Here is a 20,911-nt window from a genome sequence, read left to right as displayed (position 1 = left end):
AGACGGAAAAGGTCTGAACGGCTTAGATTGTCGGAAAATGCGATCGTGTGTGGGCTCTATCGGGCTTTTCAGAGCAGGATCTCAAATTTTCCAACAAAAAAAGCCAATCTGACTCTTCCGATCGTTTGTAGACCATTCCGATCGGACAAAGTGCCACGTATGCTCAGATCAAATTACGAGACCAAAGCTATTGGCTAGTAGCCTCAACGTAGTCCCGTCGTAGTGAGCGAAGGTCATCAAGTTCCAAACAAACGGATTTTCCGACATACTTGGCCGACCGTGTGTATGCAACACCAGTTTAGGGCAAAATCTGACGGATTTTGTTGTCGGAATGTCCGACCGTGTGTACAAGGCATAAGACAAAAACTCATACAATGTTCCTGCAGTCTGAAAAGGTGGAAATTACTTGATTTTAATAGCTTTCTTGAGGGATACTGTTGATAGATATTTCTGTCACAAGTGAAAGAGCCTCTCCAACCCAGTCTGCAGGAGGCCCACCATATTCCCTCTCTACAGTTGCCTGTACAAGATTAATATTACACCTTTCCATTAACTCCAGAAGGGAAGCTTTATTGTCTTTATTCAGAGAATTAACCCAAGTCTCACTCTCAGTGTTCATTACGTGGTTGTCCATCATTACAAAATGATCTGCTTTCTCCATGGGATCAGATGCCTAATGCCACGTACACACGATCAAACAATCCGGTGGAAAAGTCCGGCAAACTCAAGTCCGCTGGACAATCCCCCCGTGTGTAGCCTCCGGCGGACTTTTTTTACCCAAAAGTATGGTGGATTCAGAAAGTAGTTTTGCACTCCAATCTTCCTTCCTTGCATTTCGGCGGACAATCCGGCCGTTTGTATGCCAGTCCGCCGTACTTTTGAAATGAGCGGACTTTTCCCGTGCGGAGAAAAGTCCGCTCATTTTGAGCGCGTCTCCAGGTAGACGGGGCCAGTGAAGGAGGCGTCGCTGGCCCTGTCACCTGGTATGGACTTAAAGGGGAACCCCAACGCCGAAAAAAAACGGCGTGGGGGTCCCCCCCAGGTCCACATCAGACCCTTGTCCGAGCATGCTACCCGGCCGGCCAGGAAAGGGGTGGACGAGCGAGCGCCCCCCCCCTCCTGAGCCGTACCAGGCCGCGTGGCCTCAACATGGGGGGTGCCTTGGGGAAGGCCCCCCACCCAAAGCACCTTGTCCCCATGTTGATGAGGACAAGGGCCTCTTCCCAACAACCCTGGCCGTTGGTTGTCGGGGTCTGCGGATGGGGGGCTTATCAGAATCCGGGAGCCCCCTTTAATAAGGGGGCCCCCGGATACCGGCCCCCCACCCTATGTGAATGAGTAGGGGGTACAATGTACCCCCTACCCATTCACCTGTAAAAAAAGTAAAAAAAACACAACATACAAGGGTTAAAATAGTTTATTGCACAGCTCCGGGGGTCTTCCGTCTTCGGGGGTCTTCTCGCCGGACTCCTCCGCTATCTTCCGCTTGCGGAGGAGCCCGGCTTTCTTCTTCGCTGCCGCCCTCTTTTTCCGATGCTGGGACTGTGACATCATACTGGGCAGGGACATCTGGTGATGTCCCTATACAAGTCTTCGCACGCTGTGTCCCGGTCATTGTGAGCAGAGAGAGCGACGAGGCAACATCTGAAGAGAAGAACAGAAGACGTCGACAGCGGTGGCGACAGAAGAACTGAAGAGGGGGACAAGACCCCCGAAGTCGGAAGAAGAGGGCGGCGGTGAAGAAGAAAGCCGGGCTCCTCCGCTAGCAAAAGAGCTAGCAGAAGATAGCAGAGGAGTCCGGCGAGAAGACCCCCGAAGACGGAAGACCCCCGGAGCTGTGCAATAAACTATTTTAACCCTTGTGTGTTGTGTTATTTTTTAATTTTTTTTACAGGTGAATGGGTAGGGGTACATTGTACCCCATACTCATTCACATAGGGTGGGGGGCAGGTATCCGGGATTCCGATAAGCCCCCCGCCCTCAGACCCTGACAACCAACGGCCAGGGTTGTCGGGAAGAGGCCCTTGTCCTCATCAACATGGGGACAAGGTGCTTTGAGGTGGGGGGGCCGCGTGGCCCCCCCTTCCCCAAGGCACCCCCCCATGTTGAGGGCACGCGGCCTGGTACGGCTCAGGAGGGGGGCGCTCACTCGCTCATCCCCCCCTTTCCTGGTCGGCCGGGTAGCGTGCTCAGACAAGGGTCTGATGTGGACCTGGGGGGGACCCCCACGCCTATTTTTTCGGCGTTGGGGTTCCCCTTTAAGTCCATACCAGGTGCCAGGGCCAGCGACGCCTTCTTCGCTGGCCCTGTCTACCTGGAGACGCGCTCAAAATGAGCGGACTTTCCTCTGTGTGTGTGAGCGAGTCCGTTCATTTCAAAAGTACGGCAGATAGTCCGGCGGACTTAGTACGCCGTATTAGTCTGCTGAAAGAGTGCCGTGTGTGGGCAAGTAGCCCGTTCGGAAAGTCCGGCAGACAGTCTGGTGGGAAGTCCGCCTTCGGCTACGTGTGTACGCGGCATAACTGAGCTCTTTACCATGATCTGACCAGAAGAAAAAGACAATCCCTTCGGGGGAGTGGCCTGACTGGACATGTGAGCCCGGAGCTCCATGCGAACGGGGACTATAACGGCAACAAGCAACACAACCAAGCAGCCTTCCAGCCTGATTAGACGACAGAGACACCTTGCACAGCCTGGGGCCATGTCGGAGAAGCGCTGGTCACATCGAAAGCCGCAGCGCTTAACAGACTTTTACCCGCTGAGCAGAAGGCCGCATCCAAGCAAAAGACGGGGAAAAAAAGGTACCCGTTCCTTAAATAACGATCCCTCCAGCGGGAAATCGCTCTCTCCCTCTACCCCATCCTCTTGCAGCCCTGCTAACACCAGGCCTAAGCTGGATGAGGACAGATTGAACCCAGCAATAAGTCCGGCCTCTGACTCTGGAGAGGACACGAGGGACTTGCCGGAGTCAATTGAAACCTATCCCACGCAAAATCAACCTGTATTAGATACAGTCTTAAAGGATATGTTGCTCTCATTACGAAGCACGTTACAATCGGATATGGCCACATGCATACACCGGTTCAATAGCGATATACAAGACCTAGGCAACAGAGTGGACCATATTGAGACAAAAATGGAAGAGTATGCTGTTACTATAAACGACTTAGTGGATGCTCATGATGAAAGAGAGACGGACATTGACTGGCTCAAGGCAAAAATGGCAGACAGGTCCTGACGGAACAACTTAAAGATTAGGGGAATTCCTGAATCAGTACAGCAGTCGGACCTGTGCCTCTATGCCACCACTATGTTCAAAGCACCGATCTCATATCTTAGTGATCTAGATGTCACAATTGATAGGATTCATCGGTTGCCAAAGCCATCCCACATATCAGAACAAGCACCTAGAGATGTGTTACTCAGTTTGCACTTTTTTCATATCAAAGAGCAGCTTATGACGACCATGAGGAAGCAAGAAGCAATTCCACCACAATACCATCAACTACAGTTTTTCAGTGATCTGTCACAATACACCCTACAAAAGAGGAAAAGCCTCAATACTGTGACCAAGATCTTACGCAACCATAAGATCGTTTATCGATGGGGCTACCCAACTAAACTTTCTATTATGAAAGATAACCGTTCTTTCACTGTAGTGTCTTTGGAAAAAAGCATTGAATTACTTAGAGAATGGTGCATCCTACCAGACAAAGAGGGCGACAAGATGACTACCAGCATCCCTCATAGAGTGGAGCAAGAGTGGAAGAAGGTCACCGCCAAGAATGCCAAATCTCACAATAAGAAGGCTGCATGGGCCCTTGACCTTTTGTCCCTGGGAAGGGCTCATTTCATGTCAGGACCGAACTAATTCCCCAAATACACGTTGCAGTACAATACTGCCTTTGGAAGGTTTGGACACTTCCTAAATGATGGTTTAATATGAAGGGTGAAGGTAGCCCACTCCATGTATTGTTGTTTGTTTTCTATTTTATTTTTTTTGCACTACGCCTATATAGCGCCTATCTACTTTTTGGTTGTTGACAAGGATGAAAGATACCACAGACTTTGAACAAAGGATAGAAAAGATGGAACTACCACAAGCAGACTATGTCAACTCATACCTACCTTTGTAAGTACTGACATACTAATGTGTCTCAATTCTTCTATATCCCAACCAGAACTGTTCGAACAAACATTTTGATCCCCAAGAATGCCATTTAATATAATTTAAATTAATACTAAAGGGCTTAACCACCCCGCGAAGCGGAGATCCCTGTGGGGAGAGGCACTCTTGCACTATAGTGATATTGTGTGCGCGCAAAAAACTCACTTTTGCAAACAGACACCACCAAGATGTTCACATCCTTATGTGTTTACCGCTAATACGGACTCAAAGACAAAAGGTGTTTTAATAGCTATCCGGGACACAGTGGCCTTTACACTACTCAAGCAAATCCAAGACCCTCTGTGTAGATTTATAATATTGATATGTGAATTGAATTCTATTGTTTACACTTTAGCAAAGGTTTATTCTCCTAATAGATGACAAGTGCATTTCTTTAAAGCGGAGGTCCACCCTAAAGTGCAATCGGCACCTTTCAGGGGGGAGGGGGGTGCAGTTACCTGGATAATCCAGGTAACTGCACCCACTTCCGGGATAGCTCTCTGCGGAAAGGGGCGTAACTTACGCCCCTTTCCGCAAGTGCCCGCCCCTTCCCGCAAGTGCCCCGCTGCCTGCTGGGAAACACACAGATCCCAGAGGCAGCGGGGACCGTCCTCTTTGCGCAGCGCGGCTCGCGCATGCGCAGTAGGGAACTGGGAAATGAAGCCGAAAGGCTCCATTTCTTGATTCCCATACCCAAGATGGCGGCGGCAGCACTCGAGTGTCGATCTAGAGATCGGCTTCGGGTGCCGACATCGCGGGCGCGCTGGACAGGTAAGTGTCACTATTTTAAAAGTCAGCAGCTGCAGTATTTGTAGCTGCTGGCTTTTTTAAAAAAAAAAAAAACGCGGAGTCCCGGTGGACTCCCGGTGGACTCCCGCTTTAATAAGATGGTGAAAAAGATTGAAACATGCAAAAAGGGCCGGTTAATTATATGTGTGGACTTTAATATAACTCCAGATTCTCTGATGGACTCGACTACCAAAACCACTCGGTGTCAACCATCTTTATTACAGTCCATCTATAGACAGAACTTATATAATGCCTGGTGATGTATGCACGCTAACGAGAAAGATTTTACTTTTTTTTCCCCACCTCATGGGGTTTATACCAGAATTGATCTTTTTCTGGTAGACCAGCGGGTCCTTTTGCAAACTGTATTAACTGGTATAAACTCCAACACATGGTCTGACCATGCGTCGATAACTCTGTCTATAGCCGACTCTTCCACTCCAGGGACAAATCCGGTTTGGAGACTCAATCCATTTCTATTGCAACAACCAGACTTAAAAGAAAAGATCCAGACCCATTTGACAAATTTTCTTGCCGATGACGAAGGTTCAGTGTCTAACCCTTATGTATTATGGAACACTCAAAAAGCGTATATGAGAAGTATTCTCATACAACTGGAAGCTGGGGTTAGGAAGCAGAGGCGATTTAACGAGCTGGTAAAAACAAATTGCAGACTTAGAAAGCCAGAATAAACACTAATACTCCCCATCCATTTCCCAGAAATTGACAACACTAAGATCTGACCTCCGACTACATTTACTTGAAAACTTAGAGAAAACAACTAAGAGACTTAAGATGAATTACTATACCACAGGCAACAAAGCGGGAAAGCTTCTAGCACAGGCCCTTAAAGGCCATAGATATAAACATAAAATACAATACATAATTCATCCCACCACCAAACCAAAAATACACCATCCACAAAAAAATTACTGATGCCTTTAGCTTATATTACAGTAAGTTATACAATGTAAAAGACGACCCATCCACTACACAGCCTACCCCAGAGATCATAGACCAGTTCTTAAACAAACTACCTATACCCAAATTGACATCAGACCAGGTCTACTCCTGGAATCTCCCATTCAATGAGGAAGAACTACATAAGGCTATTGACGCCCTTCCATTGAACAAGTCGCCTGGACCGGGTGGATTTAGTGGAGAATATTACAGGGAATTCAAACTCAAGTTATCCGCCCTATTGTTACAGATCTTTCAGTCTGCTGCTGCCTCTTCTTTCCCATAGGAAATACTTGAAGCTCCAATTGTTGCATTGCCTAAGCTGGGAAGGGAGCCCACTTCTCTGTCAAATTTTAGACCAATATCGCTGTTGTATACAGATCTAAACTTTATGCAAAAAATCATAGCTTTGCGTCTCATAAATATACTGCCCACAATTATACATCCAGACCAAAGTGCATTCACTAAAAATAGACAAACCTTCGAAGCCATGCACCGCATGATCAATATGTAACCTGGGGGACAGGTAGCAGGTATAAAGCTCCCTGGGAGGAGCAGTTTCTCAGGCAGAGATACCCAAATCCAGAGATAAAGTGACCAACAGTGCTGTGTTTATTTGTGGTATATACAAGTCCATATACAGGTGCTGTACAGTGCTCCAGAAAACAAAATAAAGGGCAAAGTAACAAAACACAAAACCTAGCCGTATCACGGCTCTAGCTATACAACCTGTAGGCCCTCACTACCAGGCTGAACAAGCCTAACGCTTGTCAGTCTCTACAAATAACTGCTTAACAGGTTTTACCAACCTTACTCTCTTCACAGACCAACTTTGTGTGAATGTCCCAGGCAGAGAGCAAAGGCTGTCTGCTCAGGTTAGCTTAAATTAGCCTGGGAAAGAGGACCAAGACCCGAACTGGATCATGGATCACAGATTCCTGAATGTGTATGAGAGAAGCCTGGGAGAGGTATAAACCCCGAACAGGACTTTTCCTGGCTCTCTCTGGGACACTCTGCTACAAATAGTATACACTTAGCACAGGTATGGCGAAGGCTTTCTCTGCTCCTATCCTTGGATGCGGAGAAGGCCTTCGACCGAGTGCATTGGACATATTTGACTAAGGTCTTAGAATCATTCGGATTCACAGGCAAAGTACTATCTGCAATACTGGCCTTATTTTCTAGACCATCAGCTAAGGTTTATATGTCAGGCATCCTTTCAGCTCCATTCAACATAACAAGGCAGGGGTGTCCCTTGTCACCACTGATATTCAACTTATTAATGGAGCCTCTAGCCATTTGCCTCAGAACCCATCCAAATATAATAGGATTTCCGATAGGCACACAAATACATTCTATTAGCTTATTTGCAGACGACGTGGTCATAATTATGATGGAAGTGGGCCCCTCCCTAGCTGCAACCCATGCTACATTGAAGCTATTTAGTCAAGTTTCCTACTATAAAGTAAACAATAGCAAATCCTATATACTAGGACTAGGAATTGATACTCTCACCATCGGGAAACTTAAAGCACAATTTCCTTATATATGGAGCACAGATGGAATTAAATATTTGGAAATTACTCTGACAGAAAGAACAGAACACCTGATAAAAGCCAACTATACTCCATTCCTAGGTAAACTCACCTCGAAACTTCAAGGATTACATAGGATGGAGTCAACTTGGTCTGGTCGACTAGCGGCCTTTAAATGATGCTGCTACCCCAGTTTATTTATCTGTTTAGAACTTTACCCTTACCAGTACAAGGAAGTTTCTTTCAAACAGCGCAATCAATAATAAACACATTTTTCTGGCAAGGGATAAAGGCTAGATGTGCTTTCCAAAAATGTATTAAATCTAAGTCAGCAGGAGGAGTGGGTCATGTACTCCTCAAAGACTACCACACGGCAGCGATTTTAGCTCAATTAAAGTACTGGTTCCCTGGGAGACCACATTCCGAGATGGCAGGAACTAGAATCTTGCCAATCCCCCAATCTTAATCTATATGACTTATTATTAACTAGCAGATCTATGAAACACTATCCACCAAATCTGTCACCCACCGTGGTAGTTTCACTTAACATGTGGAAGCTACTTATTAACACCCCTATATCTAATACCAAATCTAACGTTATTCAACACCATATCACAAGCTTACAATTATTGATCCCAAATGTATATATTAAACATTGGGAATCCAAGGGTATAACCACCGTTGCGGATATTAAAATTGGCCCCACTCTGAAAACCCTTTGGTCACTTCAAATTGAACATAATCTAGAACTTAAGACCACTACGCCTACACCAAAATCTCACATCTGCTATTGTCTACAACAGACAGGTCCACTACTATACCTTGGCAGATGTACCTATATTTCCACAATCTTAATACTTCCATTAAAGGCATATACCTGTTCTATGGTTCTCTCCATCAAAAGAATGTCTTTTCAAAAACCCGCTCAATGAGAACATGGGAAATAGACTTGCAAGCTTCCTGGACACTCGAACAATGGAAACATGCTATCTCATCTGTTTACAGAGCCATTAAAAGTGCCAACTTATGGGAGTTGTATCAGAAGATCCAACTACGATGGTTTTTAACTCCCACGAGACTGGCTGGGTTTGACCCACATAAGTCCACACTTTGTTGGAGACAATGCGGTCAAAGAGGCTACATATGGCTCCTTGCTACATATCCTTTGGGCTTGCCCAAAACTGAAAGGTTACTAGTCAAAGACTCTTAAGCTTTTGCACCACATCACTAGAATACGAATACCACGCAAACCGAGTTTTGCAATTTTGTCTTTGGGGATTGATGGGACATCATATGCCAAATTCTCCTTAGTGCACGCTTGGAGCTGGTGAGCATATGGGCAAATCCTGAACCTCTTAGTCTCGCAAATGTAATTAGAACGACCAACTTACATATCACCTATGAAGTCATGTTTTTAGCGTCCCAAAATAAGCTTAACTACAGATATCAGATTTGGAAACCATGGATAGACTGGTATAGAAGCAACAAAGTAATAATCTCCTGACATAGTCTTTACTCTTGGATTAGGAGCGCAAGGCAGCGTCAAAGTCACATCCATTCCTTTTGAGTTCTTTTCCTCAGTTCCTTTTTTTATTTTTTCTAATTTTCTATTGTTAACATACATCACTAGTTGCGGGTTCAATTCCTGGTTCTAACTACAACTCAAGGCGAACTTTGGATTAAGATCACATAGAAATGTATAGCTTAATTAGCAACACTGGTAATGCTATAGTGCTGTAAGAGATAGGAGTAACGATGGCGGGGTTCCAACCTCTGGATGCAGCATGTTCCCCTGGGGGAGTCTGGAGTTGGTAAACCGCCATTGCACAAGGCCTCTGGAGATACTCGGCACTGTGGTGTCGGAGCTGCATTATTAGTGATAGGGTTTATAATCTACTGCTATTCCTCTGGTATTTGCCTATTTTTTTTTTCTTTACCGCCCACCAATTTGATGTAATTGTAATTTTGACACAATTTTATCTTGAGTTTGTACTTCAATTTATTTTCAATAAAAATCTAATGAATAAAAAAAAAAAAAAAAAAAAGACAATCCCTGCTCTCCTCCATGGGCCATAATCAGTGGGTAGGAGGTTTGCCCCAAGTCACCTCCAAAAGCCCCTGTCCTAGTTGGGTCTGTCACAAACACAATGTGAATTAGGTTATAACATTATCTACTAAATTGTGCAAAAGAATGGTGTTTTGAGGTTCTGGGATTACAACTCTAGAGAGTGACCAGAACACCTGCCAGGCATTCACAGTCACCCATGCCCCTGTCAGGGAGATCCATCCCAAACATCCCAAACTTTGGATGGACACCAGAACAGTAACTGAAGGGAAAGCCTTCAACAAGGCCACCAACTTCCGCAAACCCTGGTGACACGCAGACTCCCTCATCCTGGAGGAACCCCCACCCTGGCCATGGAACAGGAAGTGAAGGGAAATATCCCCAAATGAACATGGGCAGAATCAGCGGCCATAACCCTCCCCCACTCTACCGAAAATGAAGGAAAAAAAAAGGGGGGGGGGCTTCTGAGACACATGACTTTGGAACCTGTCACAGAGTGCGGCGCAGCCCGGGCAGTGGGCACCTGGCTGTGAAGCCGCAATCTGTCACACCCGGACGCCCATAGTGACGATGCCGGCGAGGGAGGACACAGGGAGAACACGGCTGGCGTGAGCACACTGTGGGATCGTGGGACAGGTGAGTGGCTGTTTTAGTCATAAGCTATAGTTTTTGTACCGGCTGATTTTCACTTCAGAGACTGGAGCACTGCTTTAACGTACTGAGTGGCAGTCAGGAGTGCGCAAAGGCACTGAGCGCCAGAGTCAGGAGCAGGCAAAAGCGCCGAGTCAGGAGTGGGCAAAAGCACCGAGCGCCTGGAGTGGGCAAAGGCACCGAGCGCCAGGAGTGGGCAAAGGCACCGAGCACCAGAGTCAGGTGTGGGCAAGGCACAGAGCGCCAGTCAGGTGTGGGCAAGGCACGGAGTGCCAGAGTCAGGTGTGGGCAAGGGCACGGAGCGCCAGAGTCAGGTGTGGGCAAGGGCACGGAGCACCAGTCAGGTGCGGGCAAGGGCACGGAGCGCCAGTCAGGTGTGGGCAAGGGCACGGAGCACCAGAGTCAGGTGTGGGCAAGGCACCAAGCGCCAGAGTCAGGTGTGGGCAAGGCACGGAGCGCCAGAGTCAGGTGTGGGCAAGGCACGGAGCGCCAGAGTCAGGTGTGGGCAAGGGCACCGAGCGCCAGAGTCAGGTGTGGGCAAGGGCACCGAGCGCCAGAGTCAGGTGTGGGCAAGGGCACCGAGCGCCAGAGTCAGGTGTGGGCAAGGGCACGGAGCACCAGAGTCAGGAGTACATAATAAGCAGAACAGGTGTATATAGATATATATATATATATAATGCACTAAGTGCAGGGCGAAGGAGTAGATAACACACTGAGTGCAGGAGTCCGAAGTATACAATATATAACAGGTTATATAGAGGGTTTAGCAGCCCGAGCAGGTGAGAATGAGGATTACTCACTGTATTATTTGCCCAGGCCGGCTCAGGTAAGGTGGGTACCAGCTACATTAAAGTGTGTCTGCCCCTCTGGTAACATCCGGCTGGGTTAGTCACAAGATCCCTTCCTATGTCTCCTCCCGCACTTCCCCGCCCTGGCACACCAGGCAATACATAACATCACAGTTTGGGGAGGTGAGAATGGTGACAGGCACTGTGCCGCGCCTACAGCTATGGTCAGCAGAGTGTGACCCGGCTGGAAATAAGCGCCTCATACATTACTGACCCTTATCTGCCTCTACCGCCCTTATAACACATTCACCTCCAAGGTGTACACAACCAATATCCTCGCCCGGCCAATCACAGCTCTCCTGTGGCAGAGAGGCGGGCACATGAAGACTTGTTCAGTCACTGGCGGGTTTGAAGGGACAGTTTTTAGTGGTTGATGCGAAGCAGGAAGTGTATGGTTACCATAGAAGCCGCATTCATCTTCCGGTGTCAGATTCATGTCGGTTACACGGGGGACAACACAGTAGAGAGCCGGTTGACAGACATTACAGCTGATAGGTAGTATGCCGTTTACTCTGTTCATTTATAACGACTTGTAGGCTTGTGACTGTTGTACACATTGCTATATACACTTCCCGTGTATTCTCACATATAACCTGTAGGCTTGTGACTGAGATCTATCCAGTGTGACACCTCAGGCTGCACTCCTTGTTTTATCAATGGACCATGAAATACATAGTGATGTGTGGAGGATATACTTTCTATTTGTTTATCTCTTTTAGTAATTAGCCCCTTAGTGATTGCCAAGGAGTAGAGAAGTGGTACTGTGCCATCTCCATGCTAACAGGTACTGAGATTTACACCCAGAGAAGTGCTATTGTGCAGAGTCCATACACACAGAATATAAACCGATACTAAGATTTACACCCAGTATACAAGACATGGTACTGTGCAGAGACCGTATATACAGAATATAAACCGATACTAAGATTTACACCCAGTATACAAGACCTGTTACTGTGGAGAGTCAATACACACAGAATATAAACCGATACTAATATTTACACCCAGTATACAAGACATGGTACTGTGCAGAGACCGTATATACAGAATATAAACCAATACTAATATTTACACCCAGTATACAAGACATGGTACTGTGCAGAGACCGTATATACAGAATATAAACCGATACTAATATTTACACCCAGTATACAAGACATGGTACTGTGCAGAGACCATATATACAGAATATAAACCAATACTAAGATTTACACCCAGTATACAAGACATGGTACTGTGCAGAGTCCGTATATACAGAATATAAACAGATACAAGGATTTACACTGAGTATAAAAAACCTGATACAGTGCATAGTCCATATATACAGGCTATAAACAGATACTACCCAGTACAAGAGTTGGTACTGTGCAGAGTACATCTATACAAAATATAAACAGATACTAGCATTTACACCCAGTATACAAGACATGGCACTGAGCAGAGTCCATATATATACTCGTCAGCCACTTCATTAGGTACACCTTGCTAGTACCGGGTTGGACCTCCTTTTGCCTTTAGAACGTCCTTATTTCTTTGTGGCATAGATTCAACAAGGTTCTGGAAGCATTCCTTAGAGGTTTTGGTCCATATTGACATGATAGCATCATGCAGTGGCTGTAGATTTGTCAGCTGCACATCCATGATGTGAATCTCCTGTTCCACCATATCCCAGAGATGTTCTATTGGATTGGGATCTGGTGACTGTGGAGGCCATTGGAGTACAGTGATCTCAATGTCCTGTATAAGAAACCAGTGATGAGATGATTTGAGCTTTGTGATATGGTGCATTATCCTGCTGGAAGTAGCTATCAGAAGATGGGTACACTGTGGTCATAAAGGGATGGATATGGTCAGCAAAAATACTCAAGTAGGCTGTGCCATTTAAATGCTCAATTGGTACTAAAAAGCCCAAAGTGTGCCAAGAAAATATCCCCCACACCATTACACCACCAGCCTGAACCGTTGATACAAGGCAGGATGGATCCATGCTTTCATGTTGTTGTTTTTTTATTATTATTATTATCAAATTTTTATTAGTTTTAAGACAATTCCATTAATATTCCAAAGTATATAACATTTCCAACACTTTTAAAAAGAGGAAAAACCGTATTCATATATACCATATCCTCCCCCCCCCCCCCGCCCCCAGAGGAAAACAAAAAAATAGATTGTGTTATTTCCTGTTTTTAGCTGACAGGAGTGGCACCTGGTGTGGTCTTCTGCTGCTGTAGCCCATCTGCCTCAAGGTTCGACATGTAGTGCATTCAGAGATGGTATTCTGCATACCTTGATTGTAACATGTGCTTATGAATTACTGTTACCTCTCTATCATCTCAAACCAGTCTGCCCATTCTCCTCTGACATGGCATTTTGCTCCACAGAACTGCCGCTCACTGGATATTTTCTCTTTTTAGGACCATTCTCTTTAAACCTTAGAGATGGTTGTGTGTGAAAATCCCAGTAGATCAGCAGGTTTTGAAATACTCAAACCAGCCCGTCTGGCACCAACAATCGAGCCACATTCAAAATCACTTAAATCCTTTTCTTCCCCATTCTGATGCTCGGTTTGAACTTCAGCAAGTTGTCTTCACCACATCTCGATGCCTAATTGCATTGAATTTCTACCATGTGATTGGCTGATAAGAAATTGGACAGGTGTACCTAATAAACTGGCCAGTGAGTGTATAACTAAAGGCAGTTTTGGATAGAGGGGAGAGGTGTCAGGGCTGGCTAAGCCCTTCCTTCTCTGGGCTGGCTGCTCAGCTGTCAGCTAATTGCCGGCTCTCATCTCTCTCCACAGTTACTCAGCTGTTCCTGATCTTGCTCGTCTGACCTGCCTAGGTAAAGCTGTCCAGCTCACTTCATCTCTGCCTTCGCCTTGGTCACATCACAAGAAACCATCTCCTGCGGTTCTGTTTAAAGACTGTCTCCTTATCCTGCTTGCTGTTGCTCTACTTGGATCCCTGACTTCTGGCCTGGCTGATTACCCGATCTGGTTATTGAACTCTGGACTGGCTGACTACTCTATCCGATTACTGGACTCTGGCTATGCTTTGATCACGCTTTTTCTATTTACCTTTTTATTTTTATTTATTAAACAAGTGTGATTTAATTGTACTTCTGTCCCGGTCTGATTCATGGTTTCTGTCAGTAGGTGAAAACCATGAATTCAGAAGATACAGTCAATCCATTGTTGGTAATATTTTTTCCAGATTAGATGAGCAAAATCACCGCATGGATCAGTTTGCCATGGCGTTACAAATGCTCCTGAGTCGCACGGCTCACCTGGAATCCCCCACGGTGGCTGCTCCATTAAAACCTGAGTCGCAGGCCGTCCCTGCTGCTGCGCCAGTCTCTGTGCAGGCACCCGCCTCAAGTATTACCTCTATAAGAGGTATGTCTGGTTCTGCTCCACTTCCCCAGCGATTTGGGGGTGATCCAGTTCAATGCAGAGGGTTTCTCAATCAGGTTGAGATATGCTTCCTGATGCTGCCCCAGGCGTTTCCCACTGACAGAAGCAAAGTAGGTTTCGTGATGTCTTTGCTTTCTGAGAGAGCCTTGGCCTGGGCTAACCCTCTATGGGAGAAGCAAAAACCTGTTTTCTTGAGTTACCCTCAGTTTGTGGCCTCCTTCTAAAAGGGTTTTTGAAGTTCCCGCACGCTCCGCTTCCGCTGCCAAGTACCTCATGTCCATCAAACAGAGTACGAGAACTGTTGCCGACTACGCCATTGAATTCCGTACTCTGGCTGCAGAGGTTGCTTGGAACAATGAGGTCCTCGTGGCTGTTTTTTCTCATGGTCTCTCGGATTCCATCAAGGAATGAGATAGCAGCCCGAGATATACACACTGAGCTGAAGAGCTTGATCTCGTTTGCCATCCTCATTGATTCCAGACTCCGAGAAAGACTTTCTCTTAAGGAGGGCTTGCGGAAGCCTCCTGTATGTTTGCCTCTGAGCTTTGTAGTCCCACCCATGCTTCCCTCACCTCCCATGCCTCCTGGTACCGAGTCAGTCAGTGAAGATGAACCCATGTACCTGGGCTTCACGTGTCTCTCTGCAGATGAGAGAGCCTTTAGGAGGAGGGAGAGATTGTGCCTTTATTGTGGCCAGGCAGGTCACTTTTTGAGGTCTTGTCCTACCCGTCCAGGGAACGCCCGAACCTTGAAGTGCTGTCATGGACAGACCTTAGGTGGCGTTGTTTTGTCCCCAGTTATCCAGAAGGATAAGCCCCTGGTTTTGGTCACCCTTTCTTGGGCTGAGTCATCCATCGAGATAAAGGCTCTAATAGACTCTGGGGCTGTAGGCCTGTTCATTGATGCTGCATTTGTTTCACAACACTCGATTGCGCTGCAGCTGTGTGACACTCCACTTGCCATTGAGGCTCTTGATGGGAGACCTTTACAGCCTGCCCATGTGACTCATGAGACGGTTCCGTTGTCCATGGCCATGGGGGCTCTTCACCATGAGATAATCCAATTCCAAGTTATTTCCTTACCCAGGTTTCCGCTGGTTATTGGTTATCCATGGTTACAGAGGCACAACCCCTCTTTTGATTGGCTCCGTGCTGAGGTTCTCTCCTGGTCACCACAGTGCAGTGAAACATGCTTCCTGAAGGTATCCAAGGTCCTGTGCACCTCTTCACTCCTCTCCCTGCCGGAGGAGTACCTCAATTTTAGCGATGTCTTTGATAAAGGTCAAGCCGGTAGTTTGCCTCCACACCAGTCTTATGATTGCGCAGTTGACCTTCAACCTGGTGCCATACCTCCTCGTGGCCGGGTTTACCCTTTGTCTGTCTTGGAGGATAAGGCCATGGAGGAGTTTGTTGCTGACGCACTTTCTCGAGATTTCATCTGCAAATCCTCGTCTCCTGCTGGTGCTGGTTTCTTCTTTGTGAAGAATAGCGGTGAACTGAGACCTTGTATAGATTATAGGGGTCTCAATCGTGTCACGATTAGGAATGCATACCCGATTCCATTGATTACAGCGTTATTTGACCGCCTCAAGGGAGCAACGGTTTTCACGAAGCTTGACTTGAGAGGGGCATACAATCTTGTGCGCATTAAGGAGGGCGACAAGTGGAAAACTGCATTTAATACCAGAACAGGCCATTATGAATACCTGGTAATGCCTTTTGGCCTTTGTAATGCCCGGCAGTTTTCCAGGAATTTATTAACGTTGTCCTCCGAGATTTGTTGCAGTTATGCGTGGTGGTTTATCTCGATGATTTCCTCATATTTTCCAAGTCCCTGGAGAGCCACCACACAGATGTCTGTCGTGTGCTTCAGAAACTAAGAGAAAATAATCTCTATTTTAAACTGGAGAAGTGCGAGTTCCATTGTGAACAGGTTACATTCCTGGGCTATGTCATTTCCACTGCTGGTTTTTTGATAGACCCAGAGAAACTTTCGGCAGTCCTATAGTGGTCTCGACCCGTGGGTTTACGTCCTCTGCAGCGTTTTACTGGGTTTTGCCAACTACTATCGGATTAACTTCTCATATCTGGTCAAGCCCCTGACTGATATGACCAGAGAGGACGGTAACCCACGGAGTTGGTCTACGGAATCCATTAAGGACTCCGGAGACCAACTCTTAATGGACCAAGTCCATTAAGCAAGCTCCTTATCCTGCTTGCTGTTGCTCTACTTGGATCCCTGACTTCTGGCCTGGCTGATTACCCGATCTGGTTATTGAACTCTGGCCTGGCTGACTACTCTATCTGGTTACTAGACTCTGGCTATGCTTTGACCACACTTTTTTTCTATTTACCTTTTTATTTTTATTTATTAAACAAGTGGGATTTAATTGTACTTCTTCTGTCTCGGTCTGATTCATGGTTTCTGACGAGGGATTAGAACACCTGTCAGTTTTTATTTCTGTCTATGCCTCTGTTAGGGAGAGCCACCCTCTCTATTTCTCCTGTTTACCATTTATCATTGAAAGTGAAAGCTAAAGAAAATCCCAAATTTTGGGCTGTCCCCATAAAAAATAATGGAGGGGAAATCTTCCAATGGGGACACTAGTTCTGGGGGCCCCAAGCAATTCCCCTAATTTGTGGGGAATTCCTCTCACTTCCTGTTTCACGATGGGACAGGAAGTGAAGGGAAATCTCCGCACACAGATGGTGAAAAAAAATATCTGACAGGGGTCCCTTGCTCTATTCAGAATGGAAAAAATAAATTTTGCCTATAATTCTACTATAATTTTGTTGTGATATTTTGAAAGTGCAGGCTTTTGCAGCCCAAGCACAATAAATGGCACATTAACACTTTGGTCCTCAATCTGACAGGAATGTGGGGTTGGTGCTGGTATACCATTTCTGCCACATTGCACTACACCTCGTTGATTGGAATTCAAAAGTTTAAATGCTGCAACTTATTTATTTTTAATCGTATTGCAGATTTCAGTAGAATCAGCAATAACAACTTCCTACCATGTAGTGCCCTTTAACCACTTTGGCATTGATCTTTATATATGACTCTATTACTGCATTGGTACGGGTATTTTATGACCTACCTTGACAGTATATACTGGAATTTTATTTCATGGACACCCTTGGAACTTTCGTGCCATTGATCTTGGAATTTATGAACGCCTAGGGTATTAATGCTTTATGAACCTTCCGGGGCTTTAATTATGAGTATGGGTAGCTGAAGTAGTAATAATGGTGTTATCCACTTTTAAGAGTCACTGAGGCATCCGTAGAGTGCATTAAGTTCCTAGCCAATATAGTACTGATGTTTAAAGGAAGCCGCTGAGAACTCTCAGAACATTGATGAGCAGCTGCAGGTGGGAGCAGAGGAAAGCCCTTCATCTCGCTTGTCATAAATATAGCAAACCATGATCCGCATAATGGAACTTTATAGAAAACACAGCATCTTACAGCAAGGGGTCCGTGGCAAAGTTATTGTTCCTGATATGCTTTGTCATAGAATTCTGGCTTGACTAATTTGACAGATTGCTTTCATACATGGTAATACTAATTATTTAGACAACAGCTGATGTCAGCTTATAGACTACTTTTCACTAAAACCAGACTCGTAACACTTAAGCTGGCCATACACCTATAGATTATCTGCAGATTTTCTATGGTTAGATGGAAAAAGTGGGAGATTCCTCCATCCACACAGTTTAGCGAACATGAAGAAATCTGTTGCACTTTTTCCATCTAACCATAGAAAATCTGCAGATAATCTATAGGTGTATGGCCAGCTTTAGGCTGGGTTCACACCATCGCCACATCCATCGCACAGCAGGGGTCCATTGCGTGCTGGTTCACCTTTTCAGGTCCGATTTCAGCCCAAATTTTGGTCTGAATTCGGACTTGAAATGGACCAAAAAAGGCACACGTTTTTCGTGCAAAACGAACCAGACCTGCTGCAGAGATATGTGAACCAGCTCCATAGAGAGCCAGTCACATTCTCCTGCTATGCAAATTGGATGCGGAAAAAACCCTGCATCCAATTGGCATAGGTGTGAACCCAGCCTAAAGCTGGCCATGCATTATACAATCTGATTGTACAGTTTCCTTTATCTTTACCAAAATGATTTAATATGAACGCCACCCTAAACAAATATCAGCAATAAATAAAAAATAAAAAATCAGACAGACCCTTGCGCTGCAGTACATAGTTTTGAGGTAGATCTCAAGGAGAATGTATCCTCAGCTTAACCACTTGACCTCTGGAAGATTCTTCCCCCCCCCCTTCATGACCAGGCCGCTTTTTGCAATACGGCACTGCATTATTTTAACTGACAATTGCGCGATCGTGCAACGCTGTACCTAAACAACATTTATGTCCTTTTTTTCCGCACAAGTGGAGCTCTGACTTTGGCGGTTGGGCTCTTCCTGTACAACAGTTGGATCCAAGAAGTAAACCTAGGTCCAAAGCATTCTAGTACCTGCCAGAGAAAAAGCCACTCGACCGAGTCGAATGCCTTCTCTGCGTCTAACGCTGCAACCACCCTCCTCGGCCAGATCTATATGGATGAACAGTCTACGAATATTAATGTCCGTCCCCCTACCCCTACCTCCACAGGTCCGTCAGGCCATAAGCCTCCGCCCATCCTGAGAGGTCCTATGAGGAGCCCCCCGCGTAGGTGAAACGGTCAACTCAGGGTTAGGTGGCATGTTAAGATCCCCCATGAGGATCATGTTGTCAGTACTGTATTTGGCAAGGAGAGAAATAAGCTTGTGAAGCAACTTAATAAAGGCAGGGAGATGTATATAGAGCCTACCAGCACAACTTCTATGGATTCCATCATAGCATGAAGCACCACATATTGCCCATCTGGATCAAGCACCAGATCCAGTAGTCTAAAGGGAAGGGATTTACATATCAGGATACTCACACCCCTGGCAAAGTTTGTATAGCTTGAGTGATACTGGTGGCCCACCCAGGATTTTTTAAGGCTAAGAATCTTCCTCCCCACTAGGTGAGTCTCCTGAAACACACAGCTATGAGGGTTATAGGTCTTTAGGAACTGGAATACCAGGGACCTCTATAGCAGAGTTAAGGCCTCTGGTGTTCCAGGAGATCACAGTAAGGGATGCCATCCGAGCATTAGAATCAGCATTATAGAAGGAGACTCGGGGATCGGTGCCAGCCCAGATCGGCTACGGCAGGAAGCCAGTCGCCCAATAGGGTTAAGCATAGGTTAGGTATGACTAGTTGTGTCGCATACATACGGTCATAGAAAACAAAAAAATAAAGAAAAAAACAGAACAAAACCTGGAGTCTTGCAGGGAAAGGCATACTGTACTTAAGGCTTTTTGCTCGGACATGGTCAAATGATTTCCGCAGGAGTTGGGTTTCAATGGAATAGTCAGGGAATATAAGGAGCTTGGTATTTTCAAACTTCAGCTCCCCCACATTGCGGCCTCCCACAGCACCAGATCCCTGTCTCGGAAGTCCAAAAGTTTAAATATGAGGGTACGAGGCAGAGTCCCCTGGGGGCCTCTGACAGGGGGATATGATGGGCCTACTCCACCACAAACTGAGGTGAAATGGAGGCTTTTTGAGGAGAAGGGTGAAGCTTTCCATAAAGGAAATGGGTCATTACCTTCCGCTCCCTCCGGCAATCCCAGAACCCGCAAGTTGATCTGACGGTTCCTGTTCTCGGCGTCCTCCGCTCTAGCCTCCAGGTGCTTGACCTTGGTTTTTAGTGTGTGGAGGTCCGCTGAGTGCTCCCTCAGCAGATCAATTCTGCTGCTTTGCACTTGACTTCCGGTCGATCCCTCACCGGGTTGCTTTTCCAAGTGGAGCCCCGTTTTCTGTAGCCCAACAGAGGAGGATAGTGGAATGCAGCTCCCCAGGTAGATGTCGATCGTCTTGCACTCAAGTAGATTAGGATAAAAGCACCAGATGGTGGAGCAGCTCTAAAACATGTCTGCTCATGCGCCATCTTGGACACGCCCCTGCTTAGCAAAGACGCAGGATCCATGCCTTCTGTAGTGACAGACCGGCAATCTGCCGTTTACAGTTTACATAGGCAGACCATCGTTCTGCCTGTGTACCGAAGCATCGGCGGGTGCCCACCGATCACCTCCCGCTGTGTCTGATCGCATCGGGAGCGGGCCACAGTTGTTGACCGCGCACACTCTAGACCTGCAAGTGCAGGATCCCGTACTAGGTATGCGATCCTACGCAGCAGAGCCGCCTTGAGATATATATATATATAATGGGTTTCCATATACAGTACATTCTGACCGTACAAGCTTTGCATAATCAAATGTAGATTCACCAAAATTGAATATAATGACCTTTCTAACCTATCCAATCAGCTAGGCCCTTTCACGACAAAATGGTTGGTAGAGCTAACAGAGGCTACAGTCGGATTAGTCACACAGGCAACAAATGCCTCCTATGAAATCCATGCCTCCCCCATCCAGAAATTCA

The 20,911-nt window shown here is 46.2% G+C and overlaps 2 protein-coding genes across 6 annotated transcripts in view; one reads left to right on the top strand and one right to left on the bottom strand.

Moving 5' to 3' along the window:
- The window catches only part of LOC143974992 (UPF0462 protein C4orf33 homolog), a 133,393-nt gene extending 122,038 nt beyond the window's left edge, over positions 1–11,355 (bottom strand). The window contains exon 1 of one of the 5 annotated variants that reach the window (XM_077476902.1): positions 11,267–11,355. Coding sequence is in view for 1 of the 5 variants with exons in the window: in XM_077476900.1 (XP_077333026.1) it covers positions 11,267–11,338 (72 nt within the window). In the remaining 4 variants the exon portion in view is untranslated. Of the gene's footprint in view, positions 1–10,968; positions 11,144–11,230 lie in introns of those variants that run through there. The other 4 variants (XM_077476900.1, XM_077476903.1, XM_077476904.1 and 1 more) reach the window with 4 other exon arrangements.
- Positions 11,356–11,377: 22 nt separating this feature from the next.
- The window catches only part of SCLT1 (sodium channel and clathrin linker 1), a 250,067-nt gene continuing 240,533 nt past the window's right edge, over positions 11,378–20,911 (top strand). The window contains 1 exon segment of the mRNA XM_077476898.1: positions 11,378–11,511. Within this exon segment, the coding sequence (XP_077333024.1) occupies positions 11,390–11,511 (122 nt within the window). The 5' untranslated portion in view covers positions 11,378–11,389.

Source organism: Lithobates pipiens, unplaced genomic scaffold (genome assembly GCF_037356315.1).
Source record: "Lithobates pipiens isolate NorthernLeopardFrog02 unplaced genomic scaffold, aLitPip1_a1.2 Scaffold_13, whole genome shotgun sequence".
NCBI lineage: Eukaryota > Metazoa > Chordata > Amphibia > Anura > Ranidae > Lithobates > Lithobates pipiens.
Note: the sequence above shows the minus strand (reverse complement) of the source record. Positions and strands in the feature narration are given on the sequence as shown.